Here is a 25,246-nt window from a genome sequence, read left to right on the forward strand (position 1 = left end):
CCGATCGAAGAAATTCAATCAGTGACGTTCTCAAGTCGCTTAAGAAGACCACTCCCTCCATCCAGTCGATGTGCGCCACCAATTAGACCTGTTCGATCGGCTGGCTGACTACAACTGGTGATAATGAACTAGCTAAATTAGCCAGTTCATCTACTACTTGATTGTCCGATCGGGGGATCTTCTGTATAGTGACATCTTGAAAATTTACCTTCAGCTTCTCGAAAGCTTCTGCATATAACTTGAGTCGGGAACTGCTAATCTCGAACGTCCCTGATAACTGTTGGGAAGCCAACTGAGAGTCCGAGTGAATGAGGATTTTTGTGACTCCGACATGTCGCGCTGCTTGTAAGCTGGCTATCAAAACTTCATACTCGGCTTTGTTGTTGGTGGCCCGATAATCCAGCCGAACGGAAAGTTGCATCCGGTCTTCCCCTGGTGAAATGAGCAGAATGTCGATCTTCATGCCTTGTCGAGTAGATGAACCATCGACATATATTCTCTAAGTTGCTGCTGGCTTGGCGTTTTGGACCTTTGTAACAAAATCAACCAAGGCCTGAGTTTTGATCACTGTTCGGGGTTGATATTGAATATCAAACTCGCTTAGTTTGGTTGTGTTGGTGTGGTTCGCACTAGCGGTCTAACCCGGGTTTGATGAATGACAAGTAAGTTAAGTTAGGTTCCGTCGTTATCTAACCACTTGATTGAGTGTGCAGGAAATCTAGCTAGGTCAACGGGCTAACTGGATAGCTGGTACGAAATCTAGCTAGGTCAACGGGCCAACCGGATAACTTGTATGAAATCCAGATAGGTCGACGGGCCGACCGGATAGCTGGTATGAAATCCAGCTAGGTCGACGGGCCGACCGAATAGCTAGTACGAAATCTAGTTAGGTTGATGGGCCGACCGGATAGCTGGCACGAAGTCTAGACAGGTTGACGGGCTGACCGGATGTCTGGCAAACTGGTAAGTTAAGGTAAGTCACTGAAGGAGAGTGATCAAGTAAGGACGCGTCCCAGTTGAAGGGACAGTATGTGTCGGTCCAGTTTAGGACTATTTGGGATCCCTAAGCTGAGACGTTAACTAGTTCCTGGTCTTGGAAGGACAAGAACTAATTACCACTTTATATTATTATTAAATTATCATAATACTTGTTTTGCAAGGCAAAAGAAGAAAACTGTCTTCGGATGAACAGTGTCTGAAGGCACATTCAAGCAGTGAAGGTGCCTTCGTACTATTCATAGAAGGTGCATTCTATGGCTATCGAAAGCGCCTTCTACAGGATAAAATTTTAGCGTCGCAACGAATAAGTGTCGAGCTGCTCGGGATCAAACTTGTCTCATTGGAGGCGCCTTCTATGGCTATGGAAGGCTCCTTCCATGCTATATTTAAGGATGCTCACCCAAAGCTTCTTCAACAACACCTATAGGAGCTACTGCACATCCGATTGAACTTCCGACTGCTCTAGGCTTCTATTACGATTCTGCTGCAAAGCTACTGCACCCGACGACTGCTCTGAGGACTTCCAATCGCAGCCGGCAAACCGACATCGACACGAGCGCTCCCACTTCAATCTCCAAAGTGTCAGTAAATTTTTTGTGTAATTAAATACTGCAAAAGGACAAGTGCAGGGTGTTGCACTTGTTCTAACTTTACTTGTACTTCGATTCCCTCTCCCGGAGGTACCAGAAGATGTTTATAGTGAATTTTCCATCGATAGGTCCGCGGGACCTGGGTCATGGAGTAGGAGTCGCCGAAGGCTCCGAACCAAGTAAATCGCATGTGTTCCTCTCGTGCCTACTTTTCGTGTTTTTATTTTCCGTTGTGTTCGCACTCTGATTTTAAAACGACGAAAAGATAATTTTTTAAAACCACGTGATTCAACTCCCCCCCCCCTCCCCTCTCACGTGCGTATTGATCCAACAAGTGATATTAAAGCAAGTTTTGCTCTGATTTGGTGCAACCACCAATCAAGCCGGGGGAATTATTTTTTTTTGTTCTATCTGAATTAACCTATTCAGATAATTATTTTCATTCGTTTTTAATTTGAGATGAGTGCAACACGTCTCAAACTTTTCTATATCTTTTATTTCAAACACTGCTAATCTAAGACCAAGTCTTGGTACCTCGTTTTAGTTTTTCTTTCTACAGCTGTTAAATGGCACAACTTAAAGGGAACAACACTGTTTGTCCTTCCCTATTCAACGGTGACGACTGTCCTTACTGGAAGAAGCTAATGGAGGTGTACCTGAAGACTGACTTCGACCAGTGGTTCAGCATCACCAGAGGCTACAAAGCTCCCGTCGACAACGCCGGAATTCCAATGGACCCGGAATATTAGAATCCAGAAATTAAGAAAAAGGCGCAAATCAACTTCAAAGCACTCGACACAATTCAGTGTGGTCTAACAAAAGAAGAGTTGAACCGTGTCGGCCCACACGAAAACGCAAAAGAACTTTGGGACAAGCTCGTAGAACTGCACGAGGGAATCAATGACGCTAAGGTAACAAAAAGAGATTTATTTTTAAATAAATTATTTAATGTCAAAATGTAGGAGGGTGAGACTGCAATCAGCTGCACGTGAGGATAAAAGACATCCTCAACGAACTCCACACAACCGGCCACCAATTAGAGAATCGGGACCTTATAAGGTATGCCTTAAATGCATTTCCTCGAAATACACTGTGGGCATCCATCGTGGATGCCTATAAGATTTCGAGAAACTTGTCAAAATTAAAACTAGATGAATCATTCTATGAACTAGAATTGCATGAACAGACTAACGCCAAATCTGAGAAAGATCTTACTCTTATTACAAGATCATCAAAAGACAAGTTTAAATCCAAGCCGAAACATGAAGACAAGTCTGATCCAGACTCAGATAATGAAAAACACCTAGTGAACTTGGTAAGAAAAATGTTCACCAGGAGAAAGAAGAACTTCACCAACAAGGACTTGTAGAAGATCAACTTCACCTCCAACTCTAACAACAAGAACGTGACCTGTTTCAGATGCAACAAGAAGGGGCACTACAAGACCGACTGCCCGAATCTGAAAAAGAAGAAGGCCCTTAAAGCGATGTGGGGCGAATCATCCAGAGATGAATCAGACGACAGAGAACCGAAATACTCCAACTACCTTGCACTGATGGTACATGGACCTGAATCGAAAAGTGAATTGGAAGACGGGTCCAAACCCAAATCAAACCACGAGTCCGCACTCGTTTTCGAAGGTTCCGATGAGGTATACTTTAGATTAAATAAAAAGTTCTTTAAAATCATTACATGCTTAAATAGGAAATTAACCACTTATGAAAATCAAATAAACGAACTGACAAAAGAAAATGATAAACTTAATGAACAATTAAAATTGAACTCAACAACTGAATCAATTCAAACTGAAATCCCAACTCAAGTTGCAAAACTTGAGGTGGACAATTTCAGATTGAAAAATGAAACAGTTAAACTAAAAGAATTACTTGAAAAATTCACAACTATATCCAAGTATCTTGACATGATACTTGGATCACAAAGAGCTGTGTATAACAAGTCCGGACTCGAATATAAGCCCAGCTCAACCAACAAATCCTTTATATCTTTAGTTAACCAAAATAAAAATCAAAGTAAAGCTTGTGTTCCAAAAGCGTGTCTAACCACACAAGTAGGACTCAATCAATATTACATACCTAAAGATAAAATTTATTATATAAATCATCTCCCTTAAACTCTAAAGTTAAATCTTAGAAAAAAAAATACAAAACAAAAGAAAAAACTTAAGTTATTCAAACCTAACTTAAACAAATACAATATAAACAAAAATTATAATCAATTATACTATAATTATAAAAGTAATCGACATAAACTCAAAACTTAAACTCAAAATGTTCAATAATTCAGGGGAGACTCTAAATTAATTGGCACCTCCAAAAAAATAACTTAACCAGCAGGGTAATTAGGACTAGCTAAAATAGGAACAACAGTTTAACTTGACAAAAAGTATTGGTGAAGTTTTGGATGATAGTAGGTTAGGAAAACTATGTCTATGCATGTCTAGGAAGATATGGCTTCGACCTGGTGCATTTGACTTAATGGAACTAATTGAAGGTACCCCTTACGGATCCTAACTAGTTAAACCAAGGTTTTGTATTAAGTTCAGTAGATAAGACTATTTGAAAAAATCTCGAATGTATGGTTACTCTAATGATGTTCAAGTGACTCATCATAGCCCAGAAGTTTATCCAAAGAATACTTATTTGTTGAGCCCAAAGCTAAACCTAAATCTAACATAAAGTTAAACCAAACCCTGAAATTAAACTTTAACTCATCTCACAAAATCATAGGATTCTCTGATTGAAAATATAGATCGGGTGAGAAGATTAAGAAATTTAAAATCAAAATGATAATTTAAATTTTAAATTAAACTTAGAATTTAAAATTAAAATTAAAATTAAAATTAAAATTAAATTAAAACTTAAAATTAAATTAAATTAAATTAAAAAAATTAAACCTAAACCTAAATTAAACGTTTAAATAAAATTGAAATAAATAAATAAAAAAAATACTTAAACTTTAAAAGTAAAATTAAAAGTAAGCTCGAATCTAAATTGATATTAACTCCTACTTATTGTAGGAAACTAAGTGAATATTGGACAATGATTGCTTCAAACACATGACGAGGGATCACACCAAGTTCACTCAATTAACATACAAAAGCTTAGGAACAGTTGCATTTAAAAATAACAGCAAACTCAAGATAATTGGGGTAGGTAATATTGAACTTAAAACTGATTTTATTGTTAAGAAAGTATTACTTGTTGAAAATCTCAAATACAACCTTCTTAGCATTAGTCAATTGTATGATTCTGGATATAAGGTTAGGTTCTTATCCTCTGAATACCTAAACCCTTCTATAAGTCTAAAAGGGTTTAGAAAAGACAATATCTATGCAATTAACCTAACCACTTCCTCACTTAAGTGTTATTTAACACAAAAGGAAAAAACTTGGTTATGACATAAAAGAATGTCACACACAAACTTTAGAAATCTAAGTAAATTAAATGGATTAGTTAGAGGCTTACCAAAATTATCTAACTTAGACTCAACAATTTGTAATGTCTGTCAACAAGGAAAACAAATAAAGTCTACTCACATATCAACTAATCAACTTCAAATAAATTCAATCCTAGAACTATTGCACATAGACATATTTGACTCCCATGGGATCAAATCAATAAATGAAAGTCTATATTACTTAGTAATAATAGATTATTACTCTATATTTACCTGGGTAAAATTTTAAAAAAAAAATAAGGATGAAACATTTGAAATCTTTAGTAATTTTTACAAACAAATTGAAAATGAAAAGGGTCAAAAAATTAAAAGAATCAGCGGTGACAACGGAGGCAAATTTAGAAATCATAATTTTAATCAATTCTGCCTTGAAAATGGTTATCATCACGAATATTCATGCCCTAAGACACCCCCAACAAAATGGAATAGTAGAAAGAAAGAACAGAACTCTACTTGAAGCCTCTAGGACAATGCTAAATGAGTATAACTTATCTAAATACTTTTAGACAGAAGCTGTTAGCACAGCTTGCTATGTACAAAATAGGACCACTATAAACAAAACTCATAATAAAATATCATTTGAACTCTATTATAATAAACAACTCAATATTAAATACTTTAAAGTATTTGAATGTCCAGTCTATATACTCAACACAAGAGAATACTTAGGAAAATTTACCTCAAAAATATAAAATAGAATCTTTTTAGGCTACTCACTAAACAGTAGAAGTTATAGAGTATATAACAAAGTTACATTAAGAATTGAAGAAACCTCAAATGTAAAATTTGAAGAGTCTAACCAAGACCTAGAACAAACCCAGAATCAAATAATCAAATTTGTTCGAGGTATCACTAGTCAAGGGGAGCCAGTGAAAACCTAAGTCACGAAGAAGAAGATCAACTTCAACTGAGTGAACCTACTATAACCATAAGAGTAAACCCAAGTCATCCAATTGACCAAATAATTGGTGACCTAGACCTAAGAGTTTAGACTAGGTCATCCATTAGAAATTTAAGTCAAATATCCTTGATCGCAAAAATTGAACCCAAAATGATAGAAGAATCCTTACTTGACCCAAACTGGATCATAGCCATGTAGGAAGAACTAACCCAATTTGAAAGAAATGAAGTCTGGGACTTAGTACCACCACCTAGCAATAAAAAGGTAATAGAAATAAAATGGATTTTTAGAAATAAACTAAGTGAAAATGAGAAAATTATTAGAAATAAGGCTAGGCTAGTGGCTAAAGGGTTTATTCAAGTCGATGGACTTAACTATGATGAAACCAATGCTCCAATAGCTAGACTTGAATCTATTAAAATGTTACTTAGCTATGCAACCCATAAAGATTTCAAACTTTATCAAATGGATGCTAAATCCACCTTTTTAAATGGGCTAATAAAAAAAGAAGTGTATGTAGGTCAACCACCTGGATTTGAGAGTCTAGATCATCCAACCTATGTCTTTAAGCTTAAAAAGGCCTTGTATGGTCTTAAATAAGCACCTAGAGCCTGGTATGAACGGTTGAACTCCTACCTAATTTCCAAAGGATTCAGTCAAGGACAAATTGACCCAACCTTATTTGTAAAGTTAATCAAACAAGATATATTTATACCCCAAGTATATGTAGATGACATAATCTTTGGTCAACTAATTCAGAATTCTTACAAGAATTCATAACCTTAATGGAATAAGAATTTGAAATGATCTTAGTAGGTAAACTAACTTATTTTTTAGGTCTACAAATTAAACAAACTAATGCAGGAAATTATGTCTACCAATAAAAATATATTAAGAAATTACTCAAAAAATTTGGAATGGAAAACACCAAAGAAAAAAAAACTCCAATGGCAACTAACACAATCGTAGATAATGACCCAAATGAAAAATTAGTTGAACTAAAATACTATAGAAGTGTCATAGGTAGTCTTCTATACTTGACTGCAAGTCGACCTGACATTTTATTTACAGTTAGTATGTGTGCTAGATACCAAATCTGTGCTAAAGAATCTCACTTAACTAACGTAAAAAGAATTTTTAAATATATAAAAGGAACTTCAAATGTAGGAATTTGGTATTCTAGAACAACCAATTTTGAACTTATAGGTTACTCTGACTCAGACTATGTTGGCTGTAAACTAGACCGTAAAAGTACAAGTGGTGGAGGTCAGTTGCTTGGCCCATCACTTGTTAGCTGGTTTAGTAGAAAGCAACATTGTGTTGCATTATCTACTACTGAGACAGAATATATAACAATAGGAGAATGTGTTGCACAATTATTATGAATGATGCGCACTCTAAAATATTTTAATTTAAACTTTACAAAAACAAAAGTATTAATTGACAACGTTAGCTCAATTAATTTAACAAAAAATCATGTGCATCATTCAAGAACCAAACATATTAAAATTAGACATCACTTTATCAGGGATCATGTCACTAAAGATGACATTGAACTCAATTACATTGAGTCCAAGTCAAACTTAGCTGACATTTTCACCAAACTCCTCCCTGAAAGTGAATTTAGCAACTTACAACATTAGTTAGGAATGTGTTTCGTAAACTAGGACCAATATTTTTAATTTTATTTTCAACATTTCCAAATTCTAGGGCAAAATTCTTTATTTATTTTTCTCAAAATTCTCTTATTTTTAGAATTTTCAAAATTAATTTTAGCCTTAGCCTATATCGAACCCATAGAAAGCATGCTCCTATAGATTTACAACTTGAGCATCTCACCAATAGATTAGGGTTACCTTGTTTGTGTCTTCCAAACGTAGAAAGGGATGAGATGCATAGGCAGCTTGCCTGGACTTAAGATGCTTATATCAGTGCATCAACATAAGTCTGGGTATTAAATACCAAATCTACAGCAATCAGGTTAAGTAATCCAAATTAGTCAAACACTAACTGGATACAAAGATCTAACCTAACTAACCAAGTGAACAATGTTATCTTCTGATAGTTAGTTAGCAACTAACGGTTAGACAGTTAAGGATAATTTATAGCTGATTAGATTATTTTAAAGTAATCTCAGGTTCAAGGAGAGGAAAAATAAGTCAGCAAAATTTTGAAAACATTCCATTAAAAAATCTATTTTTAAAATTATTACATGTCTTGAAAAATTATTTTGAAAATTGTCTCAAATAATTTTTAATGTTGCAACATTTAGTATTTTAACTTTTTTCTTGGAGAACATTAATCTTAAATTTTTTTAACGTCTTTTTTTTTGGGGAGAACTCAGCATTTTCAAAAAAAAATTGGAAAACTTTAAAGTTTCTAAAGTCAATAAATTTTAAAAGTATTTTCAATTTTATTTTTCTTGTGAAAATACTAATATCCAGTATTTTAAAATTTATTATGCAAAATGTCTTTAAAATCTTTTGTTATACAAGATATCTTGAAACACTTTGAAATTTTTTTTGAAAAGGTTCTTTTCAAAATTTATTTTTATAATTTTTAAATAAGTTGTTTTCTTTATCAATTTTTCAAAAACACTAAGTGATTTCAAAACTATCCTTGAACATATATGTTGTCAAATATTTTTGAAAAAAAAATTGGTTATACATTTTTTCCTCCCTCAAAGTAGTCCTGAGACATATTATCAAAAAATATTTTCTTACTTTTCCTAGCAAATTTTTTTCTGTCTATTCAGGTTTTTTTATGAATGCCAAATGGGGAGGGTTAAAGGGTTAAGTTGAAACAAATCAAAATTTGAATAACTTAAACCAAATCATGTGTCTATTCATGTTTGTATTTTTTTCCCTAACTTAACCCAAGTTGTCATTGCATCAAAAAGGGGGAGATTGTTGGTGCGGTTCACACTAACGGTCTAACCCGAGTTTTGATGAATGATAAGTAAGTTAAGTTAGGTTCCGTCGTGATCTAACCACTTGATTGAGTGTGCAGAAAATCCAGCTAGGTCAATGGGACAACCGGATAATTGGTATGAAATCCAGCTAGGTCAACGGGCCGACTGGATAGCTAGTACGAAATCCAGCTAGGTCGACGGGCTGACAGGATAGTTAGTATGAAATCCAACTAGGTCGACGGGCTGACCAGATAGCTAGTATGAAATCCAGCTAGGTCGATGGGCCGACCGAATAGCTAGCATAAAGTCCAGACATATTGACGGGTTGACCGGATGTCTGGCAAACTGGTAAGTTAAGGTAAGTCACTGAAGGATAGTGACCAAGTAAGGGCGCGTCCCGATTGAAGGGACAGTAGGCGTCGGTCCAGTTTAGGACCATTTGGGATCCCTAAGCTGAGACCTTAACTACTTCTTGGTCCTGGAAGGACAGGAACTAACTACCACTCTGTATTATTATTAAATTATCCTAATACTTGTTTTGTAGGGCAAAAGAAGAAAATTACCTTTGAATGAATAGTGTCTGAAGGCGCCTTCAAGCAGTGAAGGTGTCTTCGAACTATTCATAGAAGGCACCTTCCATGGCTATGGAAAGCGTCTTCCACAGGATAAAATTTTGACGTCGCAGCGGATAAGTGTCGGGCTATTCAGGATCAAACTTGCCTCATTGGAGGCGCCTTCCATGGATATGGAAGGCGCCTTCTATGCTCTATTTAAGGCCGCTCGCCCAAAGCTTCATCAACAACACATATACGAGCTACCGCGCATCCGATTGAACTTCCGATTGCTCCAGGCTTCTGCTACGACTCCATTGCAAAGCTGCTGTGTCCGATGACTGCTCCGAGGACTTCTGATCGTGGTTGGAAAACTGACATTGACATGAGCGCTCCACTTCGATCTCCAAAGTGTCGATAAATTTTTTGTGTAATTAAATACTACAAAAGGACAAGTGCAGGGTGTTACACTTGTTCTAACTTTACTTGTACTTCGATTCCCTCTTCCGGAGGTACCAGAAGAGATTTATAGTGAATCACCCATCGATAGGTCTACGAGACCTAGGTCTTGGAGTAGGAGTCGCTGAAGGCTCCGAACCAAGTAAACCACTTGTGTTCCTCTCGTGCCTGCTTTTCGTGTTTTTCTTTTCTGCTGCGTTCGCACTCTGATTTTAAAATGACGAAAAGATAATTTTTGAAAACCAAGTGATTCACCCCCCCCCCCTCCCCCCCTCTCACGTGCGTATCGATCCAACAGGTTGTCCATTTGATTAGTCGCTCAGACGCCTCTCGGTTGAGGACTCTTCCCAGGGTACTGTTGGTCATGACGATGATCGAATGAGTGAGAAAGTATGGGCGGAGTCTCCGAGCAGCAAGCATTAAAGCGTAAGCTAATTTTTCCATACCAATGTAGCGGGATTCGATGTCTTTCAATATATGACTTAAAAGTACACGGGTTGCTGTTCATGGCCATTCTGCTTGACTAATGTTGAGTCGACCGTATATTTAGTGGACGACAAATAAATCCAAAGCGGCTTCCCAACGCTCGGCTTAGCTAACACAGGTAAGGAGTTAAGTTACTCCTTGAGCTCTTCCAACACCCGGTCGCACTCCGCATCCCCTTAGAATCTTGCTGTTCGATGCAACACCTTGAAGAATGGTAGGCTCTGATCGAATGACCTGGATATGAATCTGGATAATGCTGTGATCCGTCCGGTCAGCCGTTGGGTCTCTTTCAAGCTACGGGGTGGGGGCGTGTCTTACAGTGTCTTTACCTTGCTCGGATTCGCCTCGATCCCTTGCTCGATGACGATGTATCCGAGGAAGTGCTCACTCTTAGCGCCGAACAGACACTTGTTCGAGTTCAGCTTCATCCCGTATATCCTCAAGGTTCGACATGTTTCTTCGATATCTGCACATAGATCAGCAGCTCGGACTGACTTTATTAATATGTCATCAACGTATACCTCCAAGTTGCGGCCAATCTGCTTCCGAAACACCTTGTTCATGAGCCTTTGGTAGATGGCGATAGTGTTATTTAGTCCGAACAGCATGACGTTGTAGCAGAATGTTCCATCGACCGTGATAAAACTAACCTTTTCTTGATCTTCTTTGGCGAGTGGCACTTGGTGGTAGCCTTGATATGTGTTTATCATATAGATCAGCTCACAACCCGCCGTAGAGCCCACCATCTGGTCTATCCGGGACAGCGAATAGAAATCCTTCGGGCACACCTTATTCAAGTCATAGAAGTCGATGCACACCCGCCATTTGTTACCTGGCTTGGAGACCAACACGACATTAGCGAGCCAACTCGGGAACTGGACTTCCTGAATGTGACCGGCCTCCAGTAATTTTTCTATTTCTGCCTGGATGATCAGGTTCTGCTCTACGCTAAAGTCCCTTTTTCGCTATTTCACGGGTCGGGCATCTGATCGGGTATGAAGCTCGTGTTGGGCGACGCTCGGTGAGATCTCGGGGAGCTCGTGGGTCGATCAGGCGAACACGTCATGATTCTGCCTGAGGCACACGGATAGCTCCGCCTTTTTCTCGCTCTCTAGATCGGCAGCAATGAAGGTGGTCGCATCCGACCGATTCGGGTGAATCTGGACTTCTTCTTTTTCTTCATAAACCATCGCAGGGGGCTTCTCAATGATGGTGTTCACCTCCAGGCACGGATTTTTCCGAGTGGTCCTTGCTTCTGATCTGACCATCTCGATGTAGCATCGTCGAGCGGCCAATTGGTCACCTTTGACTTCTCCCACTTTGTCGTCCACCGGGAACTTAATCTTTTGGCAGTAGGTGGACACCATCGCTCAGAACTTGTTTAGGGTCGGTTGGCCTAATATAACGTTGTATGCTGATGGTGCGTCTACCACAATGAAGTTGTGGTCCTTGTCCTCTTCAGGGGCTCCTCGCCAAGTGAAATGGCTAGCTTGGTCTGGCAGATGAGCAACACTTCATTTCCCGTGAAATCGTAGAGTGGGGTCATCATCGGTAGCAGCTCGCTCTGGTCAATTTGTAACTGATCGAATATCATTTTGTATATGATGTTCACTGATCTCCTTATATCAACAAAAGTTCGATGGATTGTATAATTGGCAATTACCGCTCGGATGATCAGTGCATCGTCGTGAGGGATCTATATTCCCTCTAAGTCTTTAGAGCCGAACTTGATTTCGAGTCCTTCGACTTTCTCCTTGTTACAGCCAACAGTGTGGATCTCGAGTCGCCGAGCATGTGACTTCCTTGCTCGGTTAGAATCTCCATCGGTCAGCCCTCCTGCGATCATACCTATCTCCCCCCGAGGGGCGTTACTCCGATTCTCTTCCTCCCGTGCCGACGGTTCACTCCGCTTGGTGAAGCATCGGGTGGGACTTTGATTGTTCCAACGCTGAGGCTGATGTTGGCATGGTTCAGGCATTGCCCTTTCTCCCTCCCTTCGGACGGTTGATCGGCGCATTTGTCGCTGATCAGGTGATAGTTATCGACGATGATATTGTTGGACCCCATGGTTGTTTTGATGTGATCAACCAAGTTTAGGTTAGGTCCTATTTGTCTGATCCCTGCGTCTAAGTGTACAGGAGCTTAAGAGCGCAGGAAGTCAAGCGGAAGACGCAGCTAGTGAGAAGGACGGCACGAGAAGGGAGTCGACGGGCTCAGTGCATCCGAAGGACGAGACAGCTGCGGAAGAGTACACCGGTGGGCATGAAGAACGTGTGCGGCGTTCGAGGGACGTAAAGCCGGGACGGAAGACTGCTCGAGGAGAAGACTGGGAATTGGGTGCGAGTGAGCCCTATTCCGATTGGCGAAATCACCCAAGCAAACCGAACCAGAGCAAGTCAACCGAGAGTTTGTTAGGATCCTTCGTACGGCTAGAGAGGGGGGTGTGAATAGCCGCCCCAAATTCTCGCGTTTCTTCCTACGATTAGGGTTAGCGCAGCGGAAAATACAATGTAGAAACGACAAAGAAAGAGATCAAACCTCAACGCATCGATGTAACGAGGTTCGGAGATGAAACTCCTACTCCTCGGCGTGTCCGTAAGGTGGACGAGCCCTATCAATCCGTCGGTGGATGAGTCCCCGGAAAACCGGCTAAATCAAACACTCCTTCTGGGTGGAGAAACCTCGCCACAAAGTCTCTTGCAACAGCAAGATAAGTGTACAAGAAATACAACAAGAAGCAAGAACAATAAGAATGTAAAAACACACACTATCTTGCCTTCGACTGGTTTCCGTTGACGAAGCGGCAACTTCACGAACGATGCCAGCAGCAGGGAAGCTCACACGAAGCTTCACGAAGTAGAGAGCTCCAAAGCTCAAGCACAGCAAGAAGCGGGGCAAAGAAGAAGAAGAAGAAGTTCAACAGTAGCTTCTCAACCTCTTTTATAACTGCGAAGAAGACGAAGAAACTAGCCGTCGCAGCAGCTAGAACTCGATCGATGCGTGGACCGATCGGGAAGAGGCCTGCTTGCTCGTCACGATTGGTCCACGCATCGATCAGAACTTCCCGATCGATCCGGGACCGATCGTGAAGAAGCTTTGCTTCGCCCCGATCGGTCCATGGACCGATCGGAACCTCCTGATCGGTCCATAGACCGATCAGGAATCGATCAGGAGATCGCCTGATCTTTATGCTGATCGGTCCCCGACCGATCAGCCCTCTCGCGCCCGCCTCGCTCGGCTTCGATCGACTCGATCGGTCACCGGACCTATCGCTTATCACACGATATGCTATCGATAGCGATCGGTCACCGCACCGATCGTAATATTCATGATCACCGGATCGATCACCGATCGATCCACTCATGGTTTTCGCCCAAACCAAGTTCAAACCAACATCCGGTCAATCTTGACTGTTGGTACATCATGCTTAGCATCCGGTCCCCTTGACCTGCTAAGACTCTCCACCAAGTGTCCGGTCAACCTTTGACCCACTTGGACTTTCCTCTTCGTGCCAAGTATCCGATCACTCCTTGATCTACTTGGACTTCCCAACACCGGATGTCCGATCACCCTTGATCCATCCGGATTTTCCCTTGCCCTTCACTCACCGGGACTTTCACCTAGCTTCACTCACTAGGGTTTTCACCGCTTCACTCACCAGGATTTCCAACCGCCCGGCTTCACTCACCAAGACTTCCAAACCGCCTGGCTTCACTCACCGGGACTTTCCAATGCCCGGCTTCACTCACCGGACTTCCACTTTCACCTAGCTTCACTCACTAGGATTTTCACCGCTTCACTCACATTGCCTGGCTTCACAGGACTTTCCTTCACAGCTTCACTCACGGGACTTTCCATTGCCTGGCTTCACTCACCGAGACTTTCCATCTGTTTGACTTCACTCACCAGGACTTTCCCACTGCTCGGCTTCACTCACCGGGACTTTCACACTGCCTAACATCCAGTTAGGACTTTTCCATCAATTCCGGTCACTCCTTTGACATACTTGACTCTTCTTCACATCAACCTGGTCACCCTTGACCAGGGACTTGCTCAACAATCTCCCCACTTGGACTTCCACCTGCAAGTCTCCACTTACTTTTCCCGTGCCAAGTCTCCATACTTGGACTTTTCAGATCAACTAGTACTTGGACCTTTCCAGCCAAGTCTCCATACTTGGACTTTTCAGTCAACCAGTCAACCTTGACCTACGGTTACACCAATAATCTCCCAAACATCTATTCTTGTCCCATATCAAGAATAGAACTCCCTCACGAGTGTCAAACATCAACATGCAACTCAACTAGGTCAACCTTGACCTAAAGTTGCATCAACAATCTTCCCAAGTCAAACATCAAAATACAACTCGAGTCAAGTCAACTTGAGTCGGGTCAACCAGGTCAACCTTGACCTAAGGTTGCACCAACAATCTCCCCCTTTTTGATGTTTGACAAAATCATAATCAAGTTAGGTTAACCCGATAACCTAACTTAGGTTTTCCAACCATCTTCCAATGTCCAATGTTCTTTCCTTGAACATTCTCCGGACATTCTCCCCTTAGGTTAACCCGATAACCTAACTTGGGTTCTCCAATAATTCTCCCCCTTTTTGACACACATCAAAAAGAATTCCAATGTTCTTCCTCGAACATTCCTTGACATTCTTCCCCTAGCTTAGGTTAAACCGATAACCTAACTTGGGTTCTCCAATAACTCTCCAATCACTCTCCCTTTTGACACACATCAAAAGAAAAAGGAGAGTATCAAGGTCAAGAGTTTCTTCCTAATGAAAGTCCCATACCTTTCATTGAAACTCTTAATTTCCCCCTTGATACTAAACTCAACAATCAACTTAGTGATAATCCCATATCACTAATCCTTAAAAATCTTAAGGAGTAAAAACTCCCCCTAAAAGCCAACTCCCCCTTGACCATTGCACCAACAATGTCTTTGGGAGTTCCAAACCTTTAGAAATCTACAAAACCCAACTTCCACTGAAATTTCAGACCAACATTGAAATCGAATCAGACGCCCGATCGGTCCCGGACCGATCGAACCCCATGGATCGGTCCCCGGACCGATAGCTCACCGATCGCACCTGTGGCTGGATCGATCGGTCAGACCGATCCATGCTTCACTGGATCGGTCCGCAGACCGATCAGGACTTACCTGGATCGGTCTCCAGACTCTGATAGGCAGATTTCTGAAATTTCCTTCCCGAAATTCAGAAACTCCTAGAAAATTCCAGAAAATTCGAAAAAATGTGAAATTCTAAGGATACATTCCTCATAACATATACTACCATGGAAAAATAGTTTTCTATGAAAGTAGTTTCCATTTTTCAATCTTGATACAAAGTTCAAAAACTTTGAAAAAGTTCAAGTTTAACTCAACTTTGTATCACAATGTTCAATGATGAATGCTATCACTAGGAAAGCTTCATCAAGGTTTTTCAAATCAATTTTAAAATGCTTTTAAAACCATTTGAATTTAGGACCATAATCTTAGGGCTAAATGTACATGACTTGTACACAAGCTTTCCCTATGATCCCTATTTTCTTGAATTAGGCTCATCTAGGTACAAAACCTATGCACCTTGATCCTAACTCATGATCCTAATATCTCACACACATCTAAAGTGTATCAAACACATCCAAGTCAATTTTGATGTGAGATATGGGTTAAGGTCAACTTAGGCTAAGTTCTCATGCATTTTCTAAACACCAATTTGATCTCAATATCAAATTATATGTTTGTCCTTAAATCAATTCAATTGATTATTAATGCAAGAGATGATGACATGGCATAAAATGGTATCATAAATGAAAACATGTGCCAATGTCATGATGTCATGGCATAAAGTTTGAAACTAAACTAACACATGACATATAGATAACCTAAGCATTATCATGACATTTCAAATGATAATAAAACTAAACATGATGTCATGACATGTGAGGGTAAACAATCATGGCAAGATTTAGCATAAATAAATATACCTAGATTACCTATCTAAGTATCCTTAACCACTTTGCTAACCTAAAATTTAACCCTTGATTGCCCAAAGTGCTCCAAGAAAATGTCAAAACCCAAATTGGCATTTCTTGATCTCTTGTTTGATTTATATCATTTGAAATTCTACAAGAGTAGCACTTCTAAATTAAGGCCCGGATTGCCTTGATTACCTAAGAGAATATCAAAATCCCAATTTGACATTTCTCTAGGTTTTTCCAAATTGTGTCAATTCAAAGTAAGATTAATATATTCTCATTTTGGCACACCTTACTCTTCCAAGGAGTGAATGATAAAGATTATTCCATTTCATTTTCAAAGGTTCCCAAAAACCTTGAAAATGCTCCTTGAGTGTCAATTTCCTCAAAGTTGGGTTAACTACCCTTCTTATTGGAGTTGACACTCTCTAACCCATCTATGGGATAGAGAAGATGCTCCTAGGAACCCAATACCTATTAGAGCTCATTGGGTTCACTAAATATTCACTAGGGATAACTTCCCTAGCAACCCTCCTAATGACCCTCTTAGGCTTTGAAGCCTTGGTCATTTGGGTCTCATCAAGGTCAACTATAGGGGTGACTCCCCTTGTAACCTTGGTAATGGTCTTCCTAGCCCTAGGTTTTGTTCCATAATCGAATGGAACATTATGATAGGTGGGCTTGACCATTTGGGACTTAGGTTTGTGACCCAAACCTTTCTTGTCCTTGGACTTGGGTTTTTGACCCCTAGACCCTAGAGTCAAATCCTTAAAAGCCTTTTCTAGAGAGTCAAGTCTTGACCTCAAGACTTGATTTTCTTTCTCTAATACCTCAAGTTTTGGTTTGTCATTCTTTCTTGAGGTGTTCCTAGGCATGTGTCTAGTTGATTTAGGGTTTCTACCTAGGTTTTCCTTAACCTTAGAAGTGTTAAACCTAGGGTTAGCATTCCTAGTAGTATCCCTATCTAGGTTGACATGTTTAGCACCTAAGCACATGTGTTGATTTCTAGTGTTAACATGCTCATCATTATTGACTAATGCAATAAAATTACTAGCATGTATCCTACTAGAATTGCACGAATGAGCCTTAAAAGATACCTTAGGGTTTGCCTTAGCTCCCCCTATCGATGTGCATCTCTTGTCCTTGCGAGGTTTCCTCCCCTTCGGACATTGGCTCCTATAGTGTCCCCGTTGCTTGCATTGAAAGCACACCACGTGCTTCTTGCCTTTGCGTGTTGGGACTCCGGCTTCCTTGACCTTTGGTGCCGGTGGAGTCTTCCTAACTCTCTTTGGACATTTGCTCTTGTAATGTCCACACTCCCTACACTCAAAGCATATTATATGTAACTTATTTGAAATTGAAATGCTTGAGTTACCTAGGTTTGGGCATGGGTGTGAGCTCTCTTCCTCATCCCTTCCGGAGGTAGATGCCTCTTCTTCTTGCTCCGAACTTGAACAAGAGGAACTCTCCTCCTCTTCTTCCTTGGATGTTGAGTAGCCCTCAACTCCCAATTCGCTCCCTTCATGATGTGAGCTACTTGGCTCACTAGGCTCCTCTTCATGGCTTGAAGTGGAGCTCTCCTCATGGTACTTGGCCAAGTTATCCCATAATTCCTTGGCATTGTTGTACTTACCTATCTTACACAAAATATTAGTAGGTAATGAAAATTCAATTGTTTTAGTTACCTCATTGTTGATTGTAGATTGGTGGACTTGTTCCTTCGTCCACTTGTTCTTCTCTAGAGGCTCTCCTTCTTTATCCATTGGAGGAGTAAAACCTTCTTGTACACAAAACCAATTCAACATATTAGTCCTAAGAAAATACATCATCCTTACCTTCCAATATGCGAAGTTGTCGTTGTAGAAGGGTGGAATGGTGATGTCTTCTCCGAATTGATCCATCTCTAGCTTTGCTCCCACGGGTGTGAATCCGATGAAGAGCGGCCTCGCTCTGATACCACTTGTTAGGATCCTTCGTACGGCTAGAGAGGGGGGTGTGAATAGCCGCCCCAAATTCTCGCGTTTCTTCCTACGATTAGGGTTAGCGCAGCGGAAAATACAATGTAGAAACGACAAAGAAAGAGATCAAACCTCAACGCATCGATGTAACGAGGTTCGGAGATGAAACTCCTACTCCTCGGCGTGTCCGTAAGGTGGACGAGCCCTATCAATCCGTCGGTGGATGAGTCCCCGGAAAACCGGCTAAATCAAACACTCCTTCTGGGTGGAGAAACCTCGCCACAAAGTCTCTTGCAACAGCAAGATAAGTGTACAAGAAATACAACAAGAAGCAAGAACAATAAGAATGTAAAAACACACACTATCTTGCCTTCGACTGGTTTCCGTTGACAAAGTAACAGCAGCAGCTGACCAACCGGGAAGCTCACACGAAGCTTCACAATAGAGCTCAAGAAAGCTCAAGCACCAGAACAAAGAGGCAAGAGAAGAAGAAGAAGAAGTTCAACGAGCTTCTCAACCTCTTTATAACTGCGAAGAAGAGAAGAAACTAGCGTGCGTCGCAGCTAGAACTCGATCGATCGTGGACCGATCGTGAAGAGGCTTTGCTTCCGTCCCCGATTGGTCCACGCACCGATCAGAACTTCCGATCGGTCCGGGACCGATCGTGAAGAAGCTTTGTTGTTCCGTCCCGATCGGTCCATGGACCGATCAGAATCTCTGATCGGTCCATAGACCGATCAGGAATCTAGCCGGGGACCGATCAAGCTTTAGGCTGATCGGTCCCCGACCGATCAGCCCCTCGCGCCTCGCTCTGCTCGACCGATCGACTCGATCGGTCACCGGACCTATCGGTTATCACACAAGATGCTATCGATAGTATCGATCGGTCACCGCACCGATCGAATATTCATGAGATCACCGGATCGATCACCGATCGATCCACATGGTTTTCGCCCAAACCAAGTTCAAACCAACATCCGGTCAATCTTGACTGTTGGTACATCATGCTTAGCATCCGGTCGGTCCCTTGACCGCTAAGACTCTCCACCAAGTGTCCGGTCAATCCTTTGACCCACTTGGACTTTCCTCTTCGTGCAAGTCTCCGATCACTCCCTTGATCTACTTGGACTTCCCAACACCAGATGTCCGATCACCCTTGATCCATCTGGATTTTCCCTTGCCTGGCTTCACTCACCAGGACTTTCACCTAGCTTCACTCACTAGGGTTTTCACCTGGCTTCACTCACCAGGATTTCCAATCTGCCTGGCTTCACTCACCAGGACTTCCAAACTGCCTGGCTTCACTCCCCAGGACTCCCGAATGCCTGGCTTCACTCACCAGGACTTCCACTTTCACCTAGCTTCACTCACTAGGATTTTCACCTGGCTTCACTCACCAGGACTTCCCGACTGCCTGGCTTCACTCACCAGGACTTCTCCGACTGCCTGGCTTCACTCACCAGGACTTTCCCGACTGCCTGGCTTCACTCACCAGGACTTCTCCGACTGCCTGGCTTCACTCACCAGGACTTTCCACACTGCCTAACATCCCAGTTAGGACTTTCCCACTGCCTGGCTTCACTCACCAGGACTTCTCCGACTGCCTACATCACAGACTTTCCACCAGCCCAGCTAGGACTTTCCCACTGCCTAGCTTCACTCACCAGGACTTTCCCTCGTGCCAAGCTCCCTGCTTGGACTTCTCCGTGCCAAGTCTCCATACTTGGACTTTTCCAGTGCCAAGTCTCCATACTTGGACTTTTCCCGTGCCAAGTCTCCATACTTGGACTTTTCGCATGCCAAGCTCCCTGCTTGGACCTTTCCAGTGCCAAGTCTCCATACTTGGACTTTTCAGGTCAACCAGGTCAACCTTGACCTACGGTTACACCAATAATCTCCCAAACATCTATTCTTGTCCCATATCAAGAATAGAACTCCCTCACGAGTGTCAAACATCAACATGCAACTCAACTAGGTCAACCTTGACCTAAAGTTGCATCAACAATCTTCCCAAGTCAAACATCAAAATACAACTCGAGTCAAGTCAACTTGAGTCGGGTCAACCAGGTCAACCTTGACCTAAGGTTGCACCAACAGAGTTGACTTGACAAGTGTTCAGTCGACCGAACCCCATGATCGATCGACCGAACCCCTATCTTCAGAAGCCAGCCGTTCCAGCCACGTCAGCAACCAGCAGTTGGCTGATCGGTCGACCGAACCTTCTGATCGGTTGACCGAACCGAAGATAATCAAAGACTTGGTCGAGCGATTTGATCGGGTCAGATCGAGTGGAGACCGTTGGCTGATCGGTCGACCGAACGCGAGGATCGGTCGACCGAACCTAAGCTCGATCCAGAGAGACTGCACCTGGACGGAAGACTGGGCAGGTACAGCAGGTTCGGTCGACCGAACCTGGGGATCGGTCGACCGATCCCTCTTGAAGTCAAAACCTGATCCCGAAGATCAGGTGATCTGATAAGTCTTGGAAACCCTATATAAACGGGTCTCGAACAGCTAAACACAACAACTCTTGTACTCTCATTTTTTCAAGCAATAGTTCTATGCTCTCCAAGTGTAAAAGGCTTCTCCGCCTTCAGAGAAGGAGACTTTGTTAGTGTGCTTTCCAACCGCCATGGCTTAACAACCGTCTCGGTTGTAACCAAGTCAATCGCTAAGTCTGCTTTTTTTGTTCTATTTTAATTCTGTTCAATTTCTTAATCATTGCTTATATTTGAGTTGAAAGTGCTTGAGGAGGGTATAATTTTTGTTTGCAGGCAATTCACCCCCCCTCTTGCCTGTCCCGCTGCACCAACAAATATCCCCACGGGGATGGCCTGCTAGCTGTCAGGTCATAGCAGTCCCGGGTGTTGTGCATCACCGACTGGTGGAAGGAGCAGAACATCGGCGTCTACACCTTGCCTTTTACAGCCTTTGGATGAGCGGTCGCCACATGATGCACAGCATGTGTCCTAGGCTCATGTGGCGGGGTTCCTCCTAATCAAGGCCTCTTGGGGGGGTTGATGGCTGCTCGGCTGCCGCCGTTTAGATACTCCTGTGAGCTCAGCATGCGTCTCCTTCTTCCTTGCCGCCTGGGCTTCTTCCACGTTGATGTATTCATTGGCCTTATTTTGTAGGTGGTCAAAGTCCCTTGGCGGCCTCCGAATGAGCGACCGGAAGAATTCTCCTTCGGTGAGCGCTTGGGTGAAGGCGTTCACCAACACATCTGAGGAGACTGCCGGGATGTCCATCACCACCTGATTGAAGCGCTGAATATAGGCCCTTAATGCCTCTCGGGGACCCTGCTTCAGTGAGAATAGATTCACACTTATCTTCTAGTGGCAGCGACTGCTAACGAAGTGATGCAGGATGGCCGCTCGAAAGTCTTTAAAGCTGTGGATCGAGCCGCTTGGCAACCGTTTGAACCAACGTTGTACTGATCCAAATAGTGTGGTAAGGAAGACTCGGCATTTCACCCCATCTGTGTACTGGTGAAGTGTGGTCATGTTATCAAACTTGGTCAAGTGGTCGTCGGGGTCAGTCACTCCATTATATTCCCCGATCGTTAGTGGGGTGTAATGCTTCGATAGAGGGTTATTTAGAATTCCTTCTGAAAACTGTCGATTGACCCGCTCAGGCGAATCATCCTCTCTGGGTGCCTTCCTTTTCCTTATGTCTCGAGCGGGTGCCTCATCTAAGGAAGATCCCCAGTCTCTATCCGCTCGGACCCTCTCTTCTGCCGAGGTCCAAAATGGTGCTCGGTGTAAGGGGATCGGTGCATGAGGGGCTTCCCCATAGGTGCCGATCAGCATCTTGTTCAGCTCCCGAATGGAAAGTTGTTCCGTTAGGTTCCCTCGCTCAGCCTGGCGACCTGCCACGGAGGCTGCAGGCTCCTGCGCTTGGTGATCGGTCGGCGCCTATTGTTGCTGTTGCTCCAATATCTTCGTCACTTGAGCCTATATTAGTACATCGAGATCCTCTTGCGTCAGCGTTACTGTTGTGAATCGTCCAGCGTCCTCCATCTTCTCGTTCGGATGCAGGTGAAGTTCTCACAGATGATGCCAAAATGATCTTGTTTGAAGACATGACGCTGGAAAGCCGGGATGTGGTAGTTCCGGTGACTGGATGAAGACTTCGCTCCTATCTACAAAACAAACCAAACCAAAGAAGGGGTCCCTGGTGTTGGCCCTCCGACGCTCAAGTTAGAAACAGAAAGAGAGGAATTGAAAATAATAGGGACAGAGATGAATCTTGCCTTTCCTCATACCTAGCATACTCTTTTATACCTTTCTTGGTGACCTTCCATCTCCCCCTATTTAATGATATTAAATTACCGACAGAAGACATATTTGTCTTGGCTTCTTTGCATTCAATGATAGATGAAGTGTTCTCCTTTACTTTCTCTTTCCCTTACTAAATATCTCAGTCTTTTCCTCTTTTATTATATCGATTCATTATTCACTGTCAATGGCGTACCCCGAGCCGGACGAATGGCCCGCTCGGCCCGCTCTCCTGCCGATCGAGTAGACCATACGTTGTTTCCTCCAGACGGTCGATCGGACATCTATTCCTCCGATCAACCTGTATATTCCCCTCTCGCTCGGGCGACACAGTTGAGCCGCGTTGACCATCTTGATTTTGACCTCCACCGTGGCTGTTGACCCGTGTCAGGCGGGCTCCTCCTTACAGCCGCATCAGTTGGCATGAAATCAACATACTGACTTGTAATTTAAAATATATTAGAATTTTATATTATGTATATAACACTTTTAATTTATAAAGAGAGTTTTTTTCTTTTGTTTTGAAATGACAATTCAACAAATATGATCTAGATTAATTTGTATAGTAAATGTTCTTTTAAAATTATTAATTTTAGTCACAAATGGTACATCTAACAAGTCAAAATATTAGTGACAGTAATTTACTGTCTTCACTTATATTTGAGACGGCACATTAGTATCTCTAATTTTTTCACAAGATAAGATACAGTATTTGAGACCAAAAAAAAAAAATTGTCTTAAATATTTTTAATACAATTGAACAACCATTTTATCACTATCTTAAATAGCATTTGAGACAGTATAATTGTCTCAATATTTTTTTTTGAGATGCTTGTATTGGGGATGGCTATATTACCGTCTCATCAATATCTCAAAAATATTTGAGACACCAAATTTATAATTTAAGACATATTTTGTTATGTCTCAAAAAGTAATTTTTTCTAGTAGCTACCATATAATTTGAAAATGAGTATGTGATAGGATTGAACATCTTTTAGAAGAGAAAAAGAAATCATGTTCTATCCCAACAAAGAAGCAGTTTAGCTATGCAACTATAGAAATACATATAATGAGCATATGTTATTTTATTCAACTAAAATGATTTTCTAACTGACCTTTCCAACCATATCCGAAATCCGAGATGTCTATTAAATATAAACACGTATGTGGAACATGTGAGATGATCGGCCAATCTTCGCCTGTCTCCCTTTCGCATCTACTTTCCAGCTGTGGGCAACCAACAATCCTCAAATATTCCAACATATGTAGATTCTTCAAGCCCCTCGGCACCCTTTCTAACCGTGGGCAGTCTTCAATTAATAGAAAACGAAGAGAATTGAGATGTTGCAGCCAGTCAGGCAAGGCCATGAGATTGGAAATTCCATCTATATATAGTTGTTCTAGCACAGTACTGCTTGCAGGTTCAACTGTCATCAACGACTCCAATTCATCACAGCAACAAATACTTAATTTTCGGATTTCACACCCAAACGTGTAATTATTGGTAACATGTGAACCATGTAGAGACAAGTTTTGGAGCGTGTGTAAGTATTGCAGTTGCCCACGTAAATTGACTTTGTTGCCACAAATCTCTATATCGAACTCATGCACTGGATTCAAGATTTGTGCGAGTTCTTCTGGCTGCAATATTATATTTGTACATTCTGAGATTCGTAGAAAACAAAGAGAACTGAGACGCCCCACTTCCGACGGGAAGGATGTCAAATTATCACACATTTGAATGGTCAATGAACGAAGCATTTTTAGGTTCTGCATTTCATCCCCAGGAAGAGATTGGAGTTGTCCGCAGTTTGAAATTTGTAATTCCGTCAAGGATGTCAGGTTTCTGATGCAACCACTTGGAAGAGATGTCATGCCATTGAAACCATCCACTTTGAGAACAGAAAGAGAAGTTAGCCTTTCAACACATGAGAGTAGGCTTCCGCTGCAGTATGATATACTAAGCTCTTGGATTCTAGGAAGCCTCGGCATACATTTCAATTCCAGGCAATTGTACATCTGCAACTTCTGTAGATTTCCTAGCGGAGGAATATGCTCACAATCACGACAGTTTTCAAGTCTAACTTCAACCAAATTTGGCAGTTGTAACTCTATCAGCCATGTTGGAAATTGTGGGCTCCTATAATTAAATATGCTCAACTTCTTTAAGCTCGTATTGGGACAAAGATCATCCAACATGTCCTTGTCATATATTTCTGAACCATTAAACTCTAGGCATAGTTCATTGAGAACTTTATTCTTCAAGATTTTTCTTCCACCACAAGAATAATTCTTAAAATTTTTAGAAAACTCAATTTTCATTTTTCCATAAAGCTTCAAATCCACAAGCTCTATAATTGAGCATGCACCAATTTTGTCACCGGCAATAAAGAGAGGTAAACTTCCAAGATTAGTTAGTCGAGATAATCCACAGGGCATGTGTGTCAATTCAGAATCACTTTCCAAAATACTGAGATCCCTAAGGTTTTGAATATTCCCCAACTCTTTTGGTAGCTCTCGAAGTGTGTAATTGAAACTGAGATTTAGATACTGTAAATTGGGGAGAAGGGTTATGGAGTCGGGTAGAACTTCAATATAATTACGGGATAAGTTGAGGTACCTCAAATGTATCAGATTTCCTATTGATG

The 25,246-nt window shown here is 41.6% G+C and overlaps 1 protein-coding gene across 1 annotated transcript in view; it reads right to left on the reverse strand.

The window, feature by feature from the left end:
* LOC121971455 (disease resistance protein RGA2-like) overlaps positions 1–25,037 on the reverse strand; it is a 37,774-nt gene extending 12,737 nt beyond the window's left edge. The window contains exon 1 of the mRNA XM_042522732.1: positions 23,714–25,037. Within this exon, the coding sequence (XP_042378666.1) occupies positions 23,714–25,037 (1,324 nt within the window). The remainder of the gene's footprint in view (positions 1–23,713) is intronic.
* Positions 25,038–25,246: the final 209 nt, after the last annotated feature.

The sequence above is a fragment of the Zingiber officinale genome, chromosome 4A, assembly GCF_018446385.1.
Source record: "Zingiber officinale cultivar Zhangliang chromosome 4A, Zo_v1.1, whole genome shotgun sequence".
NCBI classification, from domain to species: Eukaryota; Viridiplantae; Streptophyta; class Magnoliopsida; order Zingiberales; family Zingiberaceae; genus Zingiber; species Zingiber officinale.